This window comes from Gambusia affinis, linkage group LG07 (genome assembly GCF_019740435.1).
Source record: "Gambusia affinis linkage group LG07, SWU_Gaff_1.0, whole genome shotgun sequence".
Lineage (NCBI taxonomy): Eukaryota > Metazoa > Chordata > Actinopteri > Cyprinodontiformes > Poeciliidae > Gambusia > Gambusia affinis.
This window is the reverse complement of record NC_057874.1, coordinates 9,074,916-9,098,961: the sequence shown is the minus strand read 5'-3', so window position 1 is coordinate 9,098,961 and position 24,046 is coordinate 9,074,916. Positions and strand designations below refer to the sequence as shown.

Below are 24,046 nucleotides of genomic sequence, written 5' to 3'. Positions count from 1 at the left end.
CAATGATGATAAATTGAACGTTTGTTGACTGTCACTTTTAATGCCTGCATATGTGGAAGTGTGTCATTGTGTTGGACTCGGCGCCACGTGCATGTGCGTTCTTTTCGGCTAATAGCTCTTTGTGAATCACCTTACTGGTGGAGAAAAAAAAGTGCTATTTTAGGCCTGTCGAGCTGTGTTATCTTTAGCATTATTTCTAGACTCAACCGGCAAGCCCCCAGGAACAAAGAAGCCTAAAGATACAACTTAAAATTGGCTCATTGCTAAGGTGTCAGTTTTGTGTAGCTGCACCGGCTCGTCCTGTGATGTAGGTGTTTCTTATGCTTGAATGATTCATAGATCAGAGTTAAGTGGCTTACCAAATAAAACATGCATCAGTCTGAAAGCAGTCAGGTAAATGGACGACTGAAAAAAGAAGCTTATGTACGAAGGGGAATAAAAGAGGGAGACCTTCAGAAGACCTGCAGAGTGAAAGGTGGCTCAATGTCTTTGGCCGCTGCTGCATATCCAGCGGTACGACTTAAACCGAATGTAATGCACATGGATCCATGGCAGACTTGTAATTAGCGGAGTGTAGAACCGTGTCGCCTCGCCACCTTTTTCAAGCACCTTTTTGCTGTGAAACTTCCTCTAACTGCTGCTCTTAAGGCAAGGTATTTACTTTCTTTTTTCGCTGAAAGTTTGTTTCTAACCACATGTTGTTTATTACAGAAGCAGACATTAAATCTGTATGTGCACATACAATCAGATGCACTTTTCTTTACATGAGCTGTATTCATCCAGATGTTTTGTGGTTAGTTGTTATCCCTAAGGATTTATTGCTCTGAACAGAGATTCATCAGAAACACAGTATGAGATTTGTTTGAACAATTTCAATTTCAAAAGTTGGGTTTTTTTCTTTTTTTTTTTTTGTCATTTTCATCTCAGATCAGTGTAATCTCAGACGGTTGCATGTTTTGCATGAAGTCATGGTATTCCAAAGACATTGGGGTATAGCAAGTTATTTCAGCTTTTCCATCTACTTCAGCCACTCCACATTTCCGTTTGAGTTCTGAAATCAACCAAGCATTTTCATTCACACCACTGCTGCTCACTGGGTAGTTTCTCCTTTTTGGGTCATTTTATATGAACTCAAGATATGGTTGTGCATGAAAACTTCAGTGGCTCAGCAGTTTCTGAAGTCCTATCTCACACCAACAACCAAGTCTTTTTTTTTTAAGTCACCTAAATCCCTTCCTGTCTTCCTCACTCTGATGCTGGGCGTAATCTTCAACAAGTTCTCTTGTTGATGCGTTGAGCTGCAGGCATTAAATTGGACGATTCACTATTTGTCTTAGCGACAAGCAATTGAAACAGTGTACCTAATAAAGTGGCCGTTGAGTTCGTATGTCTCTGCTGTGTTTCACTGTAGATTTATTTGATGTTACTGACCTAAATATGTAATATTTGGATGGAAGATGAGTCCCTGCGCTCACAGGCAGCAGACGTACCAAACCTCATGGTTGTATAAAATCATGCAGTTGCAATAATACTGGCAATATTGCGATGACAGCGTGAGGTGTGATAAAAACCATGCTCTCCCTCCTCTTTTTCACATCTGTGCTTCTGACACTACATCATGTTTTCAAGTGGGGGCATTTACTGCTGCTTTATAAATGCAGAAATCAGATTTACAACGCCACATTCGGGCACGATGCTGAATTTTAGGTGAATGCATTAGCAGCAGAAATGCATTGTGTAGTTTGTTAAGAAATGTTCGGTTGTCAGAGCTGATTATGAGATGTGTTTACAGTGGGAAACACTGTAGCAAAAGTGAAGCTATCAAGCTCTTGTAAAATATATGTGTGACTTTGAAAGGTTTCCCGCTGATGAAATTTACAGACTAGGAAGTGCACAATAATTCAGGCTCAGTGCAATTGCACAGATTTTGTCACAGATTCATGTTTTGTTTTTTTCCACACTTCCTCAAGTCTTTGACTCTCTATTATTCTAAGTCATTATTCGAAACCAGGGGCCACCACGGTTCTCCCCGGGAGGCATTTGCGACTTTGCAATTCAAAAGTGATACAAATGTGACCCGCCAGCGCAGGTGATTGATGCAAATGGAGAGCTGTTTTTTGGTTTTGTTTTTTTTTTACTTAGAGCAAAATTATTAATGATAAATTAGAATTAAAATTATTCAAGTATGAATTAGTATAAAGTTTTTCTTTTGATTTCAAAATAAATAGGGCCTAGTGACTTTTATTCAAAAGCAGACTTTGGTCCAACTTAGACTGGCTTCAGTTAATAAAAAAAAAAATAGCCTAAATAATGCTTTTAATAAAAATGTGCTGGGTGCGTGTTTGTCTTTTTTTTCTTTTTTTGTTTTTCTTGTGGGGAGAAAACAGGTTAAGTTGAGCCCAAAAAAAATAGCAAAATGCTTTTTAAGTTGTGGATAAGCAGTAATATACACATTCCTTTCCCACAATTCTTTTGTATTACATTTTTGGCCTGTAAATTCTGTTAACTTGACTCAAAGTTTGGACTCCGGTGCTCTAAACCGTTCCATTGAAGCTCATAGCTACCCTGGAACACATCGGTTCATCGCCTTTGTTTGCCTCTGCTGCACGTGTGATTCTGCTCAACTTGTTTCGTTTCAAACTTGTATTTAGTTTTCTTCATCTTCCCGGCAGCTCCAAGATGGCAGCAGAAAGATTCCTCAATGCATAACGCCGCCACCGCCATGTTTCACTGTGGAATTGCGATCACTGTCATGTGCGATGCACAGATCAGCTGTGTTCGTACCGGAATTAGATTATACACGGGTGTATTTTAATTACTGTTAGTTAATATCTTTTATGGTTCTCGTGCCACCAGTGGCCTTTATTCATAAGCAGCTGGTAGGGAAGGAGGGCAGCTGGAGAGACGAGGAAGACATGCAGCAAATAGCCGGGGGTCAAATCAGGGGCAGCTACAATGAGGGCTGTAGCTTCTGCAAATGGTGCCCCAGTTATGTTCCACTCTTAGACAGTTTATTGTACTGTATTTTATTTCAGGGTATCAGCATAAAGGGGAAGACATTGTTTAAGTAATTAAAGACATGATTTTCCTCCTATTTCAGAGTTATTTGATTCCTTTGATTTGTCTATTCAGTTCAAACACAATAACTAGACATGAAATTCAAATTCATCTTTCAACTTTTAAAGTGCAAATTCAGGTTAAATGAGTACAATCATTTAACCTGCTGTGACTGGAATGATGGATTCGCTTCCTCTTTCCGTGTTGAGTGTATCGGTTGCGGTGGGTGCCCGTGCCCCGAACATGTGAGTGAGCGTCAGGCACATGAAACGGAGGCTTTTGTGTGTGTGTGCTTCCTATGGGACGGCGCTAGCATGTAGCATTAATGCGACAGGCCCTGAGAGGACAGGAAGGTAGCAGAGCTGTCAGCGGCCAGCTCCCACTCCGCCTAATGAGAGAGAGGGCCGTTAATTAAAAACACCAACAGGCAGAGCTCCCCGGTGCCCCACCATCAGGACGACCCGGGGTTAAAGACATGGAGCATGGAGGATGGCAGGCATGCAGCTCCCATATACAGTATGTAGTCCTAGACTTTTAACAATAAATAGCCAGGGGTATTCAGAAAGAACAAAGTGAAGCAGAAATGGGAAAAGCCATTAGAAGACCTTGCTTTCTTTAAACTGCTCTGTGTTTGTGTCTTTGGGGGGGAAGAGGTCTATGATAATCGTCTAATGTTTAGCCCATGATGTTTTCAGAGCAAACTGTGGTTCTTTTGTATCTTTGTGCTTGTGTTTGCTGCATGGCAGCAGGGTGTTTGCCGAAGCCTGCTTGCAGATATGTCTGGTTAAAGGAATGAAAAAAGAACAAGAATCTGTCAAAGCCTAGGCATGAGTTTTTTTCCTGTAGTTTTAAGGTTGATGCTTGCTTCTTTATTCACTGAGAGATGTATTCCTTTGAAAAGCATCAAACTTGAAGAGTTATCATATAGAAAGGCAACATGCTGATAGTCATTTTTAGATATTTTAAAGAGTTTTCGCAGTTTAGCCCAGTATGAGGTTTGTGACAAGATGGTGCATGCAATTTGGTTTAATAGAACGATAAAAGCCTTTTGTCATGTACAGGGGAAGACTTTAGCAGTACTTTGGTGGAACTCAAGGAAGCTTATTATGTGTTTTTCACAAGTCAAATAAAGGCTTTACAAAATGTCCTGATGTAATGTTTTTATGCTCAGCTAACACTAATTGGTCCTAAATGCCAGCATAGAATTGTCTAGTTAAGCCTTTATAAGTAGTCTAGATCTTGAAAACTAATGCATGAATCAGAAAAACTTTCAAACAGCCCATTAGCTTAGAACCTACAGCAAGCTCTGACGTTGTCACCAACCTTAAAGTCGTCTTCATCAACGGTTAACCAGCTGCTGTGTCCTCATAGTTTGTACAAATCATACTGACTTCTTCCAAGCTGCAAATGGAAATGTTGCCACACACATGTTTAGCTTTTTTGCTGCAAGAACCACCTGTAGAGAGCGCTGCATGAGAGGCAATCAGTACAGTTATTTCTACAGGAATCACCCATCAGAAAACAAACTTTTCCTAAATTACAGGCAGAAACTCGGCTAAATGCCTTGAACTGGCATGTCTGCCTCAATGAAACATAATCAACTATGTAGGCATGTAATAAAAACATGGAGATTTTCATCACTTTAAATAAGCAGAATGTCATAGAAAAGTAGAGACTTTACTGTTTTTCCATTTACATTCCAAAGTTTGTTTTATGGTATACTTGAGATGATTTACAGTGGGCCTGGTTCTTTCCATTAGGAACTAGTGGTTTTAGACTAAAGTATATGCTTTTTAAAGACATTCTGGGATGTTCAGTTGTATGTGTTTGTGGCACACACACACATACATATATGCCCGGAGAGAAACCTGCAAACAGAAAACCTGTCAAATCCTTTTGCTCTTTCATCCCATAAATTTTTGTGTCTGACTGTTTAAGTAACTGAACACATGTTCTGTGGCAGTCACTTAAACTTCTCCAGCCTCAAAAGGCTCGCTTTGTTTAATCATCTTGGATATTATCATCAACCAAAATAGATATTTGTAGCTCCTCTCCGAAAGCACCTTTATCATCTTCAGGAGGAGGGGAAGGAGAAATTACCTGTGGTTTCCTGGACTTGCTCTTAAGTTGTTCGCTTTTCATAGACAAACATGAAGCCCCGTCTGGACATGTCTTCACTGCAGCGGCTGTCTGCAGTGAAGACATGTTCATCAACAGCCTTCAGTGTCTGCTGTCCGTGTATTATGTAGGTGTAGAACTGGGCTGGATGGGAACCACAGCAGATGACAGAGGACAAGTGGTATCGCTCAGTTCCACATTCTCCTGGTACATCGATGTATTCATTGGGAAGGACTTTGAGTTTCCTGTTACACCTGGCCGACTGTGGCAGAAAAAGGACCAGGACGTTATTGTCAGTGAGGCAGTGTTTGTGGTTTACCTTTGACCCGCAGCCTGAGCAAATAGTTGTGACCCCCAACTCCACCCAACATCTAAAAAGAGCTGCTGTGTTGTCTAACGCTGTGGAAGGTGGAAGTACAACGAGGGGGCCGTTACTCAACAGCTCTAAGTAATCCTTTTCGCATGTTGTACAACTGCCTGCACTGTACAACTCCCTATCCGTATTGCCATCAAAAGAGTCAAGCCAGACCAGCAAAGATTCCAATAAACACGAAATGTCAAAGACTCTTCCCAAAACCAGACTTCTCTCCCTCAGCTCCATGAGGACTGGGGAGATCTCTTCTGGAGAAATGTGCTTCCCTGGAAGGTGGACAGCTGAGTGGAGAAGAGCCGCACAGCAGGGGATGGATGATGCCTCTATGAACACCTTTTCCGGAGCGAGAGAGTCCAAATGCAACAAATGGTAGTTCTTCCTGGAAATAATTTTCAAGGATCTAAATTTGCACAGCTGTGTGTCAAAACCGACGACTCAAATCCTTGGACGGAGTGGGCGAGTTTGAGCTTCACGCTTAGTAATGTTGGACTTTTTTAGATAGAGAAAATACTGTATATTTTCTACTGTTTATTTAGTCTAAAAGTAAAAACATGTTAATTCTGACAATTGTGCAGTTATCTCAAATTTATTTTCCTTTGGAACAACAGGGCAGTTCTAGAACCACTTCCTTTCTTACTACAAAATAAGAGTCTCAAACACAAATACAACCTTAAAGCAGTCACCTTTTTACTGGTAGCTGATCATATTTAGCTTAGGTGCACACGTTGACAGCAAGTTCTCTCTTTCATGAGGATTATCACAGTGTTTTAAAGTTTAACACCACTAGATTGGACTGAAATAAACTAAATTAATTAAGAGGTCACTTTCTGCGGAGGGAAGTGGGGTTGGAGGGGTTAACAAGCTAAACACCTGCTGATACAACATGAACTGAAACTGTGTTGAAACACTGCTGCCTATTGTGCAGCAGCTTTTGTATGTGTTTTATTAAACTGTCAAACACATGAATCATTAGCCTTGATCTGCAGATTGACAGGTTGTCAGCTCCGACAGTCTCTGTCAGCGGGGCGGGGGAGAGGGGCGGCGGCGGCGAGGGAACGCTACACGTTCCCTGCGGCTTTGTCGTCTTTCGTGCCTCCTGCATCTCCATCTTCCTCCCACCCCCTCATGTCAACCCAGGTGCTAACAAAACCGAGGATTGTGGGTAGTCTCGGAGCATATGGAGCAGGGAGATGACGGAAAAATGGAGGGAGGAGCGGATGAGGGGGCCTCGGAGGGAGAGAGAGGGAGAAGCTGTCAGGCTGTCTATCCCTGTCACAGCAGCCAGGAGGGTGCGATGGACAAATGGATAACTGCTATTTCAGACTGCCAGGGAGAAAGCTTCGTCAGATTAAAAGCGTCGATTCTGGCATGGGTGCTCTCACACAACAGAGCACACAAATCGTCACACGTCCACACAGTTTGTTTTTTTCTTCCTTCTTCTTTTGCTCCCATTTGCTCCACCGTAAAATGTGTGTGTGTGTGTGTGGGGAGGGGGGGGGGACAACATTCTGTTTATTCAGTCATTAGATTGTAGTTCATTGTGCACAAAACACCCACAGACAAATACAAAGTGAATTCCCTGTATGGACAGAGTTTCAGAGCTTTGGCTGCAGGCTTTCTGTGGTGTGTGTGTGTGTGTGTGTGTGTGTGTGTGTGTGTGTGTGTGTGTGTCATATTTGAATATTTCTTAATGACTCATACAGACTTTATCCTCTTTATGTTTCTGACGAGTTAAGGTAAAACATAACCATTTCTCTCTGCTTCTTCCTTTTGCTGTGTGTGTGTGTTGTTTTTTTAGGCTGTGCCTTCCTCACCTACTGTGCCAGAGAGTCAGCCCTGAAAGCCCAGAACGCATTGCATGAGCAGAAGACCCTGCCAGGAGTAAGTCATACAAACAGAACGCAGCTACAATCTGACACAAACACACACATTGTTTTAAAATTTTTTTGTCTTTAAAGCGTGGGGTACCTTATATTTATTTCAAATCCAGTTGGAATCTCCATCTTTTTCTGATTGGGGGGTTCACTATGAGGCAAATCTAAGCAAAGCCCATCTTTCCCTCCCATTCCTGACACCCATCCCCCCTTCTCTCTCTCTCTCCCTCTCTCTTCATTTTGACAGTCACATACACACAAACCCATAGGGAGAAACCACAAAATATCACATCATATGCGTACTATTTATATCTCCCCCTCCAGTTTGTGTAAACGGGCATGCGCCTGCGTGCGTGTGAGTGTGTGTGTGTGTGTGTGTGGGCCAAACGTCTGAGATAGACAGCGAGGGATGAAAACTGGGTGGGCGGATGGATGTGGGCTCTTTCTACACTTTATGCGCGTGCTCTGAATTCAGTCCGCGGCGTACATCGTGAACGCACACTTGCGTCACGGCGGCGCTGTGGATGTTATTAGTCACATGTTCAGTGCAGCTGCGTGCATGCCATGCTCTCTTGAATGTCGAGCTCTTATTCATACATGATATAAAGACCCAGTTCTGGTGCTGAGATGGAGGAGAAGCTCCAGTTCATTCATTAGAAGATTCTGCATGTGAGTTTCGGGGATCTTGCGCAATGTGAGCGTTGTCTTTAGTGCATAAATGATTTTTGGGGTGTTGGGGAGGGGTTCACAGTTGTGTGTGCGCAAGTTTGTTCTTCTTTTCTTTTTTTGATTTTAATTGCACACGCACACACCTGAATGCCTGCTTGGCGTGGCGTGGCTCGGCGCACGCGCCGGCGAGCGTTGGGAAGTTTTGATGCATTTCTGTCAGGCCCAGCTTGGTTTGCACTGTTCGTTTTTAATGACGCCTCCAGGGAAGCTGACAGTCGCCGTGTTGAGCGCGCAGCCTTTGATGTGAGTGATTATGACATCACAGACGTGCAGTCGAGAAGAGCGGAGGAGTGGGGATCCGTGCTCTGAGTTTTTTTTTTTTTTCCTTCTTCTTCTTTTACTTCCCAGTGGCATATTATTCCGAGAAAAAGAGGGAGGGAAGGAACAGAGACACATGGAAGGAGAGGAGGAGAGATTAAATATTTGGCCAAAACTAGAATGAGATTTTGTGTTCCTAAAAACTGTGCTCTGCTAATTTATTATCTTGCCAGGCTTTGACATAACTATTTGTGGCACAAAAACAAACCTTTAAACATTCCGTCTGAACATATTTCACTGAAATACAGTGGTGTGCAAAAGTGTTGACGCCCTGTCAGCATATGTCGTCCTGTTGTGTTCACAAACTTTAATGTAATAGAAAAACACAAAGCGTTATAAAAGGGTAGCATAAAAGAAAAGCCAGTTATCTTACAAATAAAAGCTCATAGAAAATCACAGCTAAAAGTGCAGAACACCACTTCATCCTATATAAAGACTGACATCTTTGCTAAATCTTTCTCAAATGTCTCGAGATCGGTTAGAGTGAAGAGCACCTCACTGCCACTTATTCTTAATGATATTTAGGTCTGGACTTTGACTAGGCCCAAAGTTTGACTAGTGTATTCTAACACGTAAATTAGCTTAAAACTATTCCACTGCCAGATCTTTTGTAGCTTGTCTACTATCAAGGAAAACGTTCCCACAGCATGTTGCTTCCACCACTATGTTACACTGCAGTCATGATGTTCTCATGTGACGTGTTGGTGGCAGTTTTCCCCCACATTTCATATTTCAATGACACCTTTTGGTCTGTTTGCATGTCTTCATTTGACAGTCCAGGTATTGTCCCTGATCATGTCTACTATGTTCCTTAGTCTTCATGACACTTTTTGCTCCCAAATGTTCTCTAACGAACCTTTGAGGCCTTCTCACAGCAGCTCTATTTCTACTGTATCTTTGTTTGGCTGCACACTTTTGGACTCTCCTCAGCCATCAAGTGACCTTTAAAGGCAATTCTGGCCCGCATTTCATTTGTATGAAAGTAAAAGGAGATGAATACAGTTGAACAACATATGTCATTTCCCTTCTGCTTCACTGTTATGCATGACTTTGCATTGGTCTAGCACATAAAATACCAAGAAATGACATTGAGGTTTGAGGCTGAGACATAATTTGTGGGAAAGTGAATACATCAGCAAAGTCCTGCAAGAGTTTAACAATTAAATACTATTTAGCAATTCATTAATAGCTTATTAATTGGTAATTAATAGCATATTAATTAGCTATCACTAATAGCGTAATTATTGCTTTATTCCTTCTAACATCCTCTACTTTCAGCAGGGGATGGTAGTAAAGTTTGAATTAGATTAATGGTGAGTGTGAAGTAAAGAGGAGCGATGGCACAGGACAGACCCAGATGGTAGACAAACCTTGAAACCGAGCGCTCAGGGAGGCAGAACGGTAAACGGCCTTTTGTTGTAGTTAAAGGTAAAGCCAGCAAAACAGAATAAATGAGTTCGTTTGAAACCGAGCGACGACTTGGCCCTGGAAGAGGCACTGAGAGTTTCCCCACGCTCCACCTCCGCCTCCCCTGCCCCCTCCTCGTGTCCCCAGCCCCTTTCCTCTCTTCTCTATCCACACAGACCAACACAACCAAAAAAAATAATAAACCCTGCAAATAAAATCCCCCATTTTTTTCTGAAGCCACCTACCTTTTTTTATTTTTTTACTTTTTATTTTTTTACTTCATCTCCTGGTGTGCTTTTTTATCCTCAAAGTTCTTCAGCACCCCTTCTGTTTTGAAAAGTTTTCCACCAAGCTTTCTTCCTTTTGCTGTCAGGTGAGCTCAGGGAAGAAGGGATTCTGCTTCCTGGTGGAAATGCCTGGTAAGCATGGCTGTAGGCTGTTGATGTAGTCACAGACAAAGTACTGAGGGGTGAGAACATGTGTGGGTGAGGCTTAGCGTCTGTGGTGTCAGGAGATGCTTTTGGATAAACTAGTGACAGGCGAAGATACTGATGCCGAGGTGACACTAGTGAGGGATAATTCATGATAAATGACAATTTCTTTGAGCATTTCTAATTCGGTTTTGCCACGTAGTGCCACATGTACCCAGGGAACGTGTGATGGTGAGTTGATGCACTGAAACAAGCCTAATAAGGCTCCGTAATAAAAAAAAAAAAAAAAAAAGCACCCACTGAAACAATTATAAAGCAACTATTTTCATGAGTTCTTTGAAGCCTGGCCTCTCTACAGTTCTGAAGGGCATCATCTTCTTTGTTATTAAGTAGGCCAATGATTTAGTGATGGCTTCATCTTGACTTGCACCAAGCATGTCTGCACTTCTTTTCTTATTCATTTTCTCTAACAAACTTAATTCTCCGCTCCCTCTCGCCTCTTTGATCTTGCCTAATACAAAACTAGGGAGGAGAAAATGCTGTCAAATTAGGAGCCGCTGTAACCCAAGTTGAACAACACACTTAAGATTTCTATGAATTAATTTCCATTCAAGAAAAAGCAAACTAAATCCGAGGTTACAGCATGCACCTTTATAGGTCTCCCATTATACTGATGCTCAGGCTACATGTTTTGTCTGTTTCTCTTTTTTAGTCCTCCTGGGTTCAAACTACACTTACTGCGCTCCAGCATTCAGTCACACTATGCCAGATTTTCCCTGCGACTTTACCGCTCGCCGTGTCTGAACTCTTTCTGAGCGCCTACTGCTAGCTCCTAAAGACATTTCCTTCAACGTTTACCCTCCCGCTGAGTCCTTATGTATATGGGATTTACCAGATATATCGTCATTGACTCTCTGAGAGCCGCACAATCTCCCAAGCATCGCTACGTAGCAACTGTAAACTGGAAGTTTGCCACAGTTCTGAGTCATCATGTAAATGAGTTCGAAAAATTCATGAAGTGAGTCTGTTTTAACTTGAGCTCGCGATCAGCCGCGGGGAGAACTGTAGGACATGTAGAGTAATAACGGGGGGTCAAGTTAGAGGTGATGTCCTTTTGCAATGCCTTGCAAAAGTATCTGCACCTCTTGAACATTTTTACAATGAGGTTGCCTAATTATTAAACGGAGTAAGCGTAATTTCTTCCCTTCATATCTTCTCGTCTATGCAGCTATTTCAAAGCTGAAATTCCCATCTTTCTGATAGTCGTTTGTTTTACATGCACCAACATGTGAAGAACATGTCTGCATCCTAAACTCGTCTGAAACTCGTCATAATTTGCTATGTAGCAAATTTGTGCTTAGGTCTACAAACATTGACTGTGAGCTGTGTAATTTATCTTGCCACCATTGAAAAAAAAAACACCATCTACCAATATGACGGCATAAATTGAGTATTTCTGTTTTGCAGCTCTGGGAGTGGGTGTGTGAGAAGAACCTATTCAGTAAAAAGTGGGCACATCAAAAACATCGTTTCCTTGGCATGTTGCTTGTGATTCTGTACTTCAGTTTCAGACTACAACAAGAAGCATTAAAAAGCTCCTCTATTGATTCTGGCAAAAGTCCCCAGAAGTGGGTGGATGTGGTTTTCACGTGTGTGTGGGTGTGTGTGGGTGTGTGTGTGTGTGTGTTTATGTGCGGGTCACAGGCCTAGCTATTGCAGGACTAGCTGGTGTGGCGTGTCCACAAAGCGCTGAGGACACATACCCTCCAGCGAATCCTCCTGCACTCAGAGAAGTTGTACCACATGTATAAAAATAAAAAATAGATCTGGCATATCCTCAGTCGTGCTGTCAAAAATACAGTACGGTAAAGGCCACAGAACTGACACGAGCTCCTGGCCTTCGTACATAGGCGTGCTCTCCTGAATACGCAGCATCCCGATCCACTTTAAAGTAAAAAAAAACATACAGGCGCACACATACAGATGCCGTGCAAAGCACACCGCTGATACTCCCAACACACTCGTTTTCCAAACCCGTCTCTTGTAACTGCAATTCAACACTCCTCGTAAACACTCCCATTCACCGACACCATACTGTGATACTCGCAGAAAGAGAAACAGAGGGGGAAGAAGGTAAGGAGAGAAATATGGCGTTGATTGACTCTCACTGTAATAGTGAGCCAGATGAGAAATATAGAACACGGAGAATCAATGCGTCATTTCAGAGAGCTTTCATACACACATAAACACACAGTGCTTGGAGCCCAGGGGCAGGCGAACCAGAGAAAAGACAGGGCGGCAAATGAATAGCCGGACGGAAGAAAGTGGAAAGGGTGTTTGAAGGCAAAATGGTGAGAGTGGGTGGATGGAGGGAGTGGGAGGAGAGTTATAGTTGAGGCGCCTCTATACCAACTGATTTGTGTCTGTTTCTTTTTTCAATCCCCCACCCCCTCCACTCAGCTGAGATAATGCCAGGGCAACAAAATCCATGACATTGATTGGCTCCCGCGACCCAGTTTCATGGCAGCTTTTTCTCAATAAGTCGCCCTCATTGGTCAATAACTGCCCGGCTCCCCAGGTAAAGTGGGTGAAGAGGTCTTTGAATGTGGATATAGAGGAGATTAGGCCACGCTCGGTTATATTTGGCGTCCCCTAAACATGCACAAGTGCTCCAGATTCATCCTCTCTTGTAGATTATAGATTGGAGGTGCCATGTTCAGGAGGCATAGCCTCACGTCGATGTGACTAATGCCACTGACTGTGCAGCGTCGCCTCCCTCTCCCCAAGCCATCACCTCATCAACTATCCTAATCACCCTTAGCTAAAAGAAACCATTTGCCACATAACGTGCTCCATCTAATGAATACAAAATCACTGTCAGAAAGCTGGAATGAAACACAAGCGAGTTTTAGCTAAAACGACTCCAACTTTAAAGAAATCAATAGGCACATGCGTAAAAAAAAAAATGGCAGGCAGGTTTTTCTGAACTCGTAGATCAGCGGAGTGACTTATTTCAAGTCGTACACAGCTAATAAAAAGAAAGAGCTGCATTTATTAGCAGTGGTCTGTGTAACAAAAGAATTAACGGTGTTCCTGTCCAAACCAGTGCAAAGCCTTGAAGCGAGGCACTTTGTAGGATGAATCTGGCAGGTCATAAGCCTGCAATAAAAATTCAAATGAGTCTCCCTTTGCGGACAGCAGCTAGGAAGACTTGGCTTTGGAATCATTTCAGGGGCTAACCACTGTTTGTTGATAATATAATTCATTAATTAAGGCTTTCTTATTATGCCTCATAAAGGGACTGAGAATTGCCTATTATCTACATGTGACCTATTGCCACAGTTTTTAGCACCTTTGTCTTTGACTTTTTTTTTTTTTTTGTCTACATTAAGGCGGCTGCTTCCAGTAAAAAGGATATCAGCACACAATTATATGCTGATTTTATGCAGGGCAATAACACCAATCCAGCTTTTTGGCAGAAAGTTCTTTTGTTCTCGCGTAATAACAGTGCCTTTTGGAGGAAGCCAAAACTGAAAAAAAAAAAAAAAAAGAAAAAGAACGTCACTACACTGGAAAAAGAAATTAGTTGAACCAACTTAATTGAATTGCTTCAATTGGCAACAAGTAATTCAATTAAATTTTTCCAACTCAATATATTATGATAATCCGATTCAATTCATCTAGTTCATCCAACTCAATTTATTAAAAATTTTTTAACAGAATTCATTAAGTGTACTACACTTCAAAGTGCACGCTCAAAAGTTTTAAAAGTATTCGGGTTGTAGTTCATGTTGCGGATACATTAACCCGTTTAATCCCACTGGCAACAATTGTTGCCACACATTTTTCTAACTTCTAGAAGCTCTTAAAAATGGTTTTGACTTTTGGCAGATAATTGAAGTTTTAAAATCAAATAATAGTGTGTCTATTCTAAGCAATATAAATTTCATGTATCTAGTGTGAAAGGTCACATGACCAGACCTCTTTACTTCCTGCCTATGACACTGGAGGTAAATGCCAGTCACAAACCTGCACAAGAGGAAGTCAGTAAAATACTTTTAAAAAACAAATATTAATAAAATATTTTGTACATATGTTCTTTCAAGTGTCTTCTACTGATATATAAAGAAAATTGTTTCCCTTCATCCATATTTTGATCATAAGAAGAGTGAATGTAAGCATAGCAACAAATGTTGCCGCTAGCATAATACGTAGACATCACTATGCTGTGTGTCCAAAGCTTTGCTGTTTAACCTATATGCCTTGCTGTTCCCACACAGCTTAAAACTATCAGATATTTTAGATCTCCTAGACATGAAAGAACCTCAAAATGATGTTTTCTACATCACTGTTATTCCCACAGTTGAACCTTACCCACCCTAACCCCCCAAAAGGCGATCCTTTCCACAAATTCACTATTTAATGACGACTACAAGACGACGCCACGCCTGAAACTAGTTCAGGACAAGGCAAAGGTCTTGTGCTTGGTCTGGTGGAACAGGGGGAATTTCCTCTCAGATGCAGATTTGCTCATACTAACATTTTCACCTGACTTTGCATCCTTGATGAAATGACCAAATGAGGTCAGAGGTCACTCGACACATTGAAACAATGACACCTGCAGGATGTGGCATTCAATGTTTATGTGTCTAAAATGTTTCTGAACACTCTTGTAACCATTCTTTGTTATAACAGGTTATGCATGTCATAATTTTTTTTATATGTATAAATCGGCCATATTTGTTTAATGTAAACTATGCAGTTTCCCACCGGCAACAATAGTTGCCGAGTATAAAACCTACATTTTCACTAACGTAACCAACATAAAATGTAATAATTCATAAACATCATGTGTTAGGGAGATTAAAGGATCGAAATGCATGCACTTATTTTTCAGGAAAAAATTTGGGATTAAACGGGTTTATCTCCCTTAATTCTCAAAAGTGTACACTAAATTGGATAAAGTTAACGAATTGAGTTTTTAATTATCATAATATATTAAGTTGGCCAGACGTAGGTTATGAAACTGGCATTGAACTCAGCTGTTTCAAGTAAAGTCAAAGTAAAACGTTTCTTTAAGTTACAGATTTGTAACGTTCAAGTTAATTGAACACAAAAAAGTAAGATGTCATAACTAAAGCAAAAATAATTAAGATCAATGTAAAAAAAAAAAAAAAAAAAAAAAAGTCCATAAAATGATGTATAGGAGTGCAGACTGTACGGAGGCGTTGAGCTCAAACGTCTTTAGGTTGAAGTGGAAAGGTAACTGTATCTGGGCTTTGAGTGGAGGCCGTGCTAGCAGATTAATGCCTATGGTTTTGGTTTGATTGATTCACTGATTGATTTGTGTAATGAACTAGAGTGCCTCGTCCAAATGAGCCTAAGCTGTCAGTGCTATTTAATTCAACTGACCTAAGTGCTTGTTGGATTGTTGCACATGTTCAAACTCTTTTGTCACAGTGTCATCAAATCATGGACCTTAATACTCACCAGTTTTGTACTGTGCAGGACTTATTATTTCTCTTGAGTTGAATTTCAAACAGGAGTCTTTCCTGTTTCTTGTTGGAACAAGATACAGGTCTGTTATAAAATACTTTGTATAATCGCCTTTCAAAGTAATTACAGCTCAGCTTGTGTGACGTACCCCAGCTGTGGAGGTACGTCACACAAGCTGAAATTTATGCCAATGTTTTGTGTACAAAGATGTTCATCGGATCTTTTTTCAGAATCATTTGCTGCTTTATGTTGGTCTACGGTTTATGATGGCACTGTACACATACAGCAGGAATAATGTTCTTCACTCTAAGGACTATCAATTTGGCAAAACAGAAATGCTTACGCTTTTAACTGATCACTGAATGCTTGAATTAGTTCGATGTCCACCTAATTTGGGGCAGATACAATATCTTTGGTTAAAGCCCCGTGAGGCTTAAAATGTGAACTGCACTCTAATTGTAACATCATTACAAGCCTACACGCCATCCTTTGTCATATAAAGTCTGAATGCTCCCATTATCATTAGGCTTTAGGCCTGATGTTACAACCTCCCATTGCCAAGTGGAGTTTGAGCAGATTGTACAAATGAGAACTATTCATCTGCCTTGAGGCAACAGTTCACTATAGTCCAATAAGCCAACTAATTTTAGAAGTGGTGCATGCTTCCCCGCCGGGTCAATAGATTGATTATCCATATGTGAAATTACACACCTTTTAAAACTGAGCACAACTGCAGTGCCATGGCGATAACCCAGTTTTAAATGCTAATCTCATTTAAAAAGGGAGAAAGTGAACATTGGCCAGCAGTGCAACTGCTCCAAAATCAGACGTTAGCAAAAGAAAAGAAACCTCCCTCTGCAGAAGAGGCCTTGCTACCAGGCTGTTTTTCGAGGCCTTACTTTAATACTGGCACCGGCTATTGTCAGACTGAAATCAACTTGTCCTTTTTCTTGAGCCAGTATTGATCCACAAAAGCGTTGCCTCACAGTGCACCCCGCGAGTCTTCATCCACAACAGCCTTTCCTGCTGAGCATTTACAAGTGTTAATGTCACAGCTGGCATTTAGGGCTCTTCAGTGTACCCACTAGAATGGTGGAAGAAAACGGGTTTTAAAGATTCCCTCAATATACTTTTTCTTTTTCTTTTTGCCGTTTTTCTGTGAAGGGATCTTAGAGAGAAACCTCCATTGTGACGTCCAAATCATTGTCTAAGAGCGGAGAAAACTCTTCTTGTATGACTCGAGTTGTTCCATAAGCCCCGCTCCGGAGCTCTGCGCTTTCTTACTGATGTAAAGCCAGCAGCGCCTGTGACTGTCGCTGGGGAGAGGACAGAAGCATAGTTCACAGATTTAAGTATCTCCATAAGCTGGTTGTGATAGTCATTCTGCCATTGTCACAGTTTTACCCCCTGCTGCTGCTGCTGTAGTGAGTAAACTCCAGCTGCTTTGAAACATCCTGCCAGTGAAGGAATTTTATATATATATAATATATATACATTATTTTCTTCTCAGAATATGTTTATGTCACCTTGCTATATCTATTTGTCTTTTCATGCTTTCAAGCCCAGAAGAAATACAGCAGAGTTTGTCTTTTCCACCACAGTAAGTGTAGCAATGTCGGGATTTAAAAAGAAAATAATAAAACAAATCATTGTGTCTTGTTCTGATATATAACCGTGCACATTAAATGCTAAAGCTCAAAAGAGAAATACATCTGGAAATGATAAAAATTCTAATAAATCAGTAACATTTACAGCTTAATTTATCTGGTAAATTAGCATTTTATGGATAGTGGGAGCGCCTCATGGTCCGCGCTCTCTCCACCTTCCCTTCGTGTCAGGCGTTGGTGTGATTGTCTGCTCGGCTCCCCGAGTCTCTTGCTCAGTTGTCAGTGAGGGACAGAGCAGATGCTTTGAAACAGCAGAGAACATTTTCATTCAATGATCTCATTTTTCCCCGAGGCTTTACAGGGCTCTTACAGCTTTTACTGAACAGCATGGAGCCCAGTATACTCTGCATCTCGCTCTATATTCCTTCTTTCTCTTAATCAATGGTCTCCAGTTTGTCAAAGGCGACCTACCGCTGTTATGAAATTAAAGGTTATCGAGGAAACTTGCCTTAAAGGACTTTTTTTATTCTATTCAAAGCCTCTTAAGACATTTTATTTTTGCAATGAACATTGCTTATAAGTCCTGTTTAATAGATGTTAAAATCACTCTCTGGACTTAACCTACGTGTTTCAAAGCAGCGATGGGAGGCCGGCTCTTTCGGCTCCCAAACTGCTCTTACTTTATTATTATCTGTATCTTACTGTATGTCCACCTGAGCTGGTGTCCATCGTTTTGATTCTGCATGAATTCAAGAACTTCCAGAATTGATTTTAATATTAATTATCAAGGAGCTGAAATCCAGCGTTAAAGCCCTAAACATTTATGAGAGTAATTTTTGTGACGAGTGGATGTTTCAAAGTAAAGGTCACATCTTACCAGTAACGCTTCTGGCATCTTTGTTTCTCTTTACCATAACTAGGGCTGCAAAATATCAGGAAAATATTGAATAGCGGAAAATTTTGATTATGATGAACTCACATTTTTCTAATATTATTACTTTTTTACCACTGCACAATGGCCCCCTCCACTCTCATGACCTCTTTGATTTTAGCTGCTACAGATACTGAACACAGACAGAATCCGTCCAACCTGTCCAAAAACAGAGTTGAGATACAGCGAGGGAATGTCTGAGTATTGAAATGTAGTATCTTGCACAAATATTGCGTCAATCAGTCATTTGCAATTGCAATATTCTTCACAGAGATATTCTGATGGCTGTTGCGATTAGCGAATTGTGCAGCTCAAATCACGACCATGATTGAAAGACCATTCAGGAACTGGGAGCCACACTTTAGAGGAGCTAAATTTGTCATTAAAATTGTTTTATTGGTGTTACAGGAGCCAAACCACTCCTATAATTAAGGACCAACTTTTTGCATATTTTCACTGGAACTTTGATGATTTATCCTTCATGTGGAGAGCGTTTGAGGTTGGAAGGCCTCCTCTCCATCACCCTGATCTGTAGCTTCTCTGCACAGCTTCTCTATCAGATTCAAGTCACGACTTTATTTGAGCCACTCCAGTCGGGGAAAAACATGGCTGTAAAATTTAAAAAATAACCTTAAACCTGAATCCGCAAGGGTTATGAAAGCCATTCTGCTTCACTTTACTTTACTTTAGTAATTGTATTTTGATGTTTTTTTTGTTGTTGTTTTTTTTTATCAAGTTATTCAATATGTTCAGCGGACCGCGAAGTGGCACTTGGAAAATCTTATTCCCAACTTCAGCTGCACAGCTGGCGAGCCGGTGGCCGGCAGATGTGATAATGACATGACGCTCCGGCTCAGACGGGACAGCAGTGCACGACTCAGGCAGCTTTTAATAATTGATGGCAGCCAAGACCCCGGATTGGCCAGTAATTGCATTACAGGTCACTTCTCAATAGCAATTTGCTAAAGTTGTGGTGATTTGTGCCGGGTGGCGATCAATAGACACTGTCCAGAGAGGCAGCAGCCCCACGTCCCTCCCTCATGCTGTTTGTCTTTTTGTTTCTCTAAGGGCAACTGGTGGAGATATTCTCTCTCTATGCTTTTTGCAGATTTCTAAGGGTTTTCTCATCCTGCTAAATTATACCTGTGTTATTTCTACACTCTACAAAATCTGGATGTGACCAAAGTGAAATCTCACATGCTGGGTATCATTTTTCTGTCACAGTTTTGTGATTTGGGAAGCTGAAACCAGGTCTTTTTTTATATATATATATATATAAAATAAGAGAAGGCTCATAAGTTGCTGTTGTTCAAAAATAATCAACTCATTAAAAAAAACCTACATGCAAGTGGGTAGCAACCACTAAAGTCCCAAACTTATTTTTTTAAATCAGACTTCAAGTGGGGTTCATGTATTCAATGAGTAAATCTAAAATGCTGTGACACATTTTAGGTTTGGATATTGCAAACCGTTTGGTTCAGGACACATGATGCAGAGGACTGGGGCCAGTTGCTTCTTGAGAACAACACCAGCTATTCACAAATATTGACTGGTGGTCTAACTGTACATCTGGCTGAAAAGACAATGCAGGCGGCTGCGGCTAATGAAAATGTGCCAAGATTTAAGCAATATGTCGGGAGAAACTGCAAAACTTGTTTATTCATGCTTTGTCTCTACAGAGGTCTTAATGCTGGTGTTGTCCACTTCTGCTTTGATTAGATGAAATATTTTACATTTTAGAATATAGACAATAAAAAACAGCCCAAAGTCATGAAAAACAGTAAGAAAGCCCTTTACCTTAGTATTAAAATCCCCGAGGCAGATGCCAACGTTAATGTCATTGCTAGCTAACAGCCTATCGCAGGTATGGAAGTACCCAAAACGTGTTGGACGTTTCTTTTGCACGTCTTCAACACTTTTGTGACCAAATGCTGTTGAGTAGCTCGACAGGAAGCCTCCATAAGCACAATGAGATAATTCAACAACTATTTCCTTTCTTCAGAATAGGTGTGGGACAAAGCTGCAGCAGATTCACAGACTTCCCTCAAACTTCCTCAGGTCTTAATTCAGCTGAGGAGCCCAATGATGCATTTTCTTTAAAGAGTAAGGATTATGTTAGCAACAGCGGCATCAGGAAAATAATCTAATCAAAATTAGTATAATCTTTAATTTAGCAGCGGAATCATGGCAAAAATATTGTTCATCTATTTCTTACTGTTATTAAATTCAGACAGTGAGGGGTTACTGTTTGTATGCTCATGTTCAGGCATAATAATGGCTTAGGCTTGAGAAATATTGTGCCATTTTAATATTGTGAGCTATCATACACCCCTAGGGATAACTCATTATTGTTTAATGGCACTGACCTACTGTTTATGTCTCAGTTTGGATGACACACTTTTCCAACTCAATGTGACCATTTGAGAGACCGGAGCTCTTTGTTTTTTCTTTTTTTTTTGCATATCCACACTGAACAAAGTTTTCCACCCTGCAGGTATCTTGTTTTTGTGTGTTTGTTGTTTGTTTTTTTACATGGTTTGAATCTGTTAAGCAGACAAAACGTTTGCTTTACTCGAAATGTTTCAGTCTCAGAAAGTGTGAATGAGAGAGATATCTGATGCTGCAGGAGCAAAACAAGAAATCTAAGGTCAGAGGCGACAAAAAGTCAAGTAACAAGTGAAGGAAAATCCTGGCTTTTAGGCACTCGCTTAAATTCTGCTTTTTTATTCCAGTGCTATGCCTAGTCATCCCACTGCCCCTAATAAACAACTATATGTGGGCTTCACAAAAGGACGCAGAAATGAGTGGGAAGATATCTGAAGTTTAAAAGGTTAAAAAAAAAAAAAAAAAAAACCCTCCGAGCTCGGCTTTATCTCAGTGCAGAGCTCCGTTTGTGCTGAAGTCCAGGCCGTTTTCCCTGGTGCCCCTTCTGGCTTGGAAGTTATTTTACAGTCCTCGCCTTCTTTTTGTCTTGCCTCCGTCTTGACGTCTCAGCCACTTTGACGCACAAACTATCACTGTGTCATTTAGCTGCATCTGGTGTTGATTCCACCTCCGTTATTCTCTCGCTGCCTTCGCCTCTCCTTCGGCCCCTCCTGCTCCCTCTGCCATGGCGGAGGGAGGAGGACAAGAGGAGAGTGGAGGAGACAGTAGATTTTGCATGCTCTAAATACGGCCTCTGTGTGTGGGGTGCTGTCATTAAAGGAGAGAAGGGACAGAGGACGGTTCAGTTCTTTTGTAGTTGTGTGTGTGTGCGTGTGTGTGTGTGTGTTTGTAGATGTGATTGAGAGTGCTTGAATTCTAGCAAACATCAAAGATGGTCCCTCATCCGTCTCTGCTTTTTCTCTCTTCCTCTCTCCCCTTCTGTCACTCTCCCTGATGCCCACTTTAGCATAATTTTTGCGCATTGCCTTCCTTTTGTTTTTTGTCGTTACACTCTGCCTTCGCTCGCCTGTCTGTGTCGGTGTGTCTTGCCTTTCTTGCATGTGCTTGGCAGGGTGTGACAGCATTGAGAAGTCACCAAAGAGGTAAATGATGATAGGCCATCCATCATGCTTTATGGACTCTGTATGGTGCTGCCGTGGAGAGTGGCTGCACTGTGCAGTAACTCAGCGCTCTCTGTCCCTCCATATAACCTGGCAGGGGCTCTGGCGCTCGCCTCGCCTCTGCCGGCCGAGCGTTTATGTGCGCGCGACGCAGGAGAACCGTTGCTCTGACTCACCCTGTTAAGTGTTTCTGTTTGTGTGGACTCTTACATAGGGGAGACGGGGGAGGACTTGTCCACATTGACAGAGTATGGGTGATGAGCTTTCATTATGGCCTGATGTGCCACTGCTGGGAGCAGCAGCCACGGAGCGTTCTGTGTGTGTGTGTGTGTGTGTGTGTGTGGGTATGTGTGTGAGTGACGCACACACATACCCACACAAACACAGATAAACAGAGAGATGTGATGCCGAAGAGCCGGACCGGCTGTTTGTTTAACTTTTGACCCAGAGAGTCCAGTGGCTTTCAAGCGTCAGGCTCAGAGGTCTAAAAGGGAAGTTCGGGACGAGGCTCTGAAGTCATCTAACTAATGATGAGCAAATCCTTTTTGTGTGAATCGGTTACAGCTTACAAGAAACAGAAATGGCCGTTTCCCCCCCCCCCGCCCCCCCCCCCCCCACCTGTTTGTTTGTAGCTGCATGCTGCTCTAATTGTTTGTGAAATAAAAGCTTTAATTTGAGACATTTTTTTATTTAGACTTGATAAACGTAATTACTTTTTATGCTACATTAAGTGTTTTTGCCACAACTAAGATGGATGCCCAGAAACAATAACTGTGCATAGCAACCTTGTCTGGTCTTTCATTGGATGCCAGCACTACTGTGAAACGAATAAGAGGTGGGTTAGTTGATTAAAAAAAATATAGGAGATTAATCAAAAACTTATTGGATTTCCTTTTCATGTTTGAAAGACTGACAACAAACGGTGCCAATTTTAAAAACCTAAAAGCCTTCATCGGCCTCTTGTGCTTCCAAGGAGCAAAAACTGGAAACAGTCTCTGGGTGGGAAAATGTGACTTCCCGGTTTTCAAGAAAAACGATGTCCAGAAAAAAGATTAAAAGAAGTCTGAAGATTTCTGCGTTTTGATAAGAAGGAAACCCGACAGTCAGGCACACCTTGTGGGCACCAGGCTAGCGCTGATCTCAGCAACTTGGAGCAAAACTGCGTTGCCTAAGACCGCTGCCGGCATCATCAGCATCACCTTTGGCCAGGTGTAAACTCATTCAGCGTATTTGCAAATATGCCTGATCCAATTTTGGCTGGCAACTGATGTACAGTCAAAGTAAATGCTAAATGAGGCTCCATAGCGTGGAGCAGACATCCGCTCCTTCAGGAGAATTTGCTTTTGAAATTGACAGAGCCATTTAGAGGGGAGGGAAGAAACATCACCACTGATATTCTCTTCACTTTTCTAAAACTGGCCACCATCTTTCAGGACAGGAAGACCAGCCTGGTGGGTGCTTTGGAGAAAATGAGTTACCTGCTGTCTCTAAAGAGCAGGACAAACTGTTCTCAACACGGACTCTGAAAGACGCAACACTGACCATGAGAGAAAGACCCGCAAAAAAAGTTTTTATTCTGATCACCGACCTCATGGGTGTGGGCGTCAATGATGGGCGGAAGGCAAAACCGGAGCGTCGGCAGTGTTACCTCAAAATGAAAGTAAGTGTGGACATTCTGGCTCGGATGGCATGAAGAGAACCTGACAGGAACACGGGGATCTGTTCCTAAAGGCCCCAGGTCCCACCACGCACTTTTCTGCAGCAATGAAAGAATAACTGAATAAAGCTCGACAGCCTTGTTTAACGTTTCCAACTTTTGTTTTTACAACTTAATTTTAAAACAGAAAAATTTTAATAATTCAATAGCCGGTTTATGATGAGAAAATTTGCCTAACATGACATTCATAAGCCATGTGACATTACCGTTCAACGAAAAAGACATTTATTTGTTCAGTTTAAATAGTTAAAAAATAACCCAAATGCAACGCTGCTATGCAGTCTCCTCTAAAAAACAGGGTGCCACTGAGTTGTAGAAAGCGACTATAATCCTCTAACATCCAAAACATAAAACTTTAAATCGAAATGATTTGATCACTGGAAAAGCAGGTAAGCAGAAATGTGCAATAACCTGGTGGTATTAATGTGCACACCTTAAAATAA

The 24,046-nt window shown here is 41.5% G+C and overlaps 1 protein-coding gene across 13 annotated transcripts in view; it reads left to right on the top strand.

The window, feature by feature from the left end:
- Positions 1-24,046, top strand: part of celf4 (CUGBP, Elav-like family member 4) — a 225,750-nt gene that overhangs the window by 144,137 nt on the left and 57,567 nt on the right. For all 13 annotated transcript variants that reach the window (XM_044122864.1, XM_044122863.1, XM_044122865.1 and 10 more), the window contains one exon: positions 7,347-7,429. In XM_044122864.1, the coding sequence (XP_043978799.1) occupies positions 7,347-7,429 (83 nt within the window). The remainder of the gene's footprint in view (positions 1-7,346; positions 7,430-24,046) is intronic.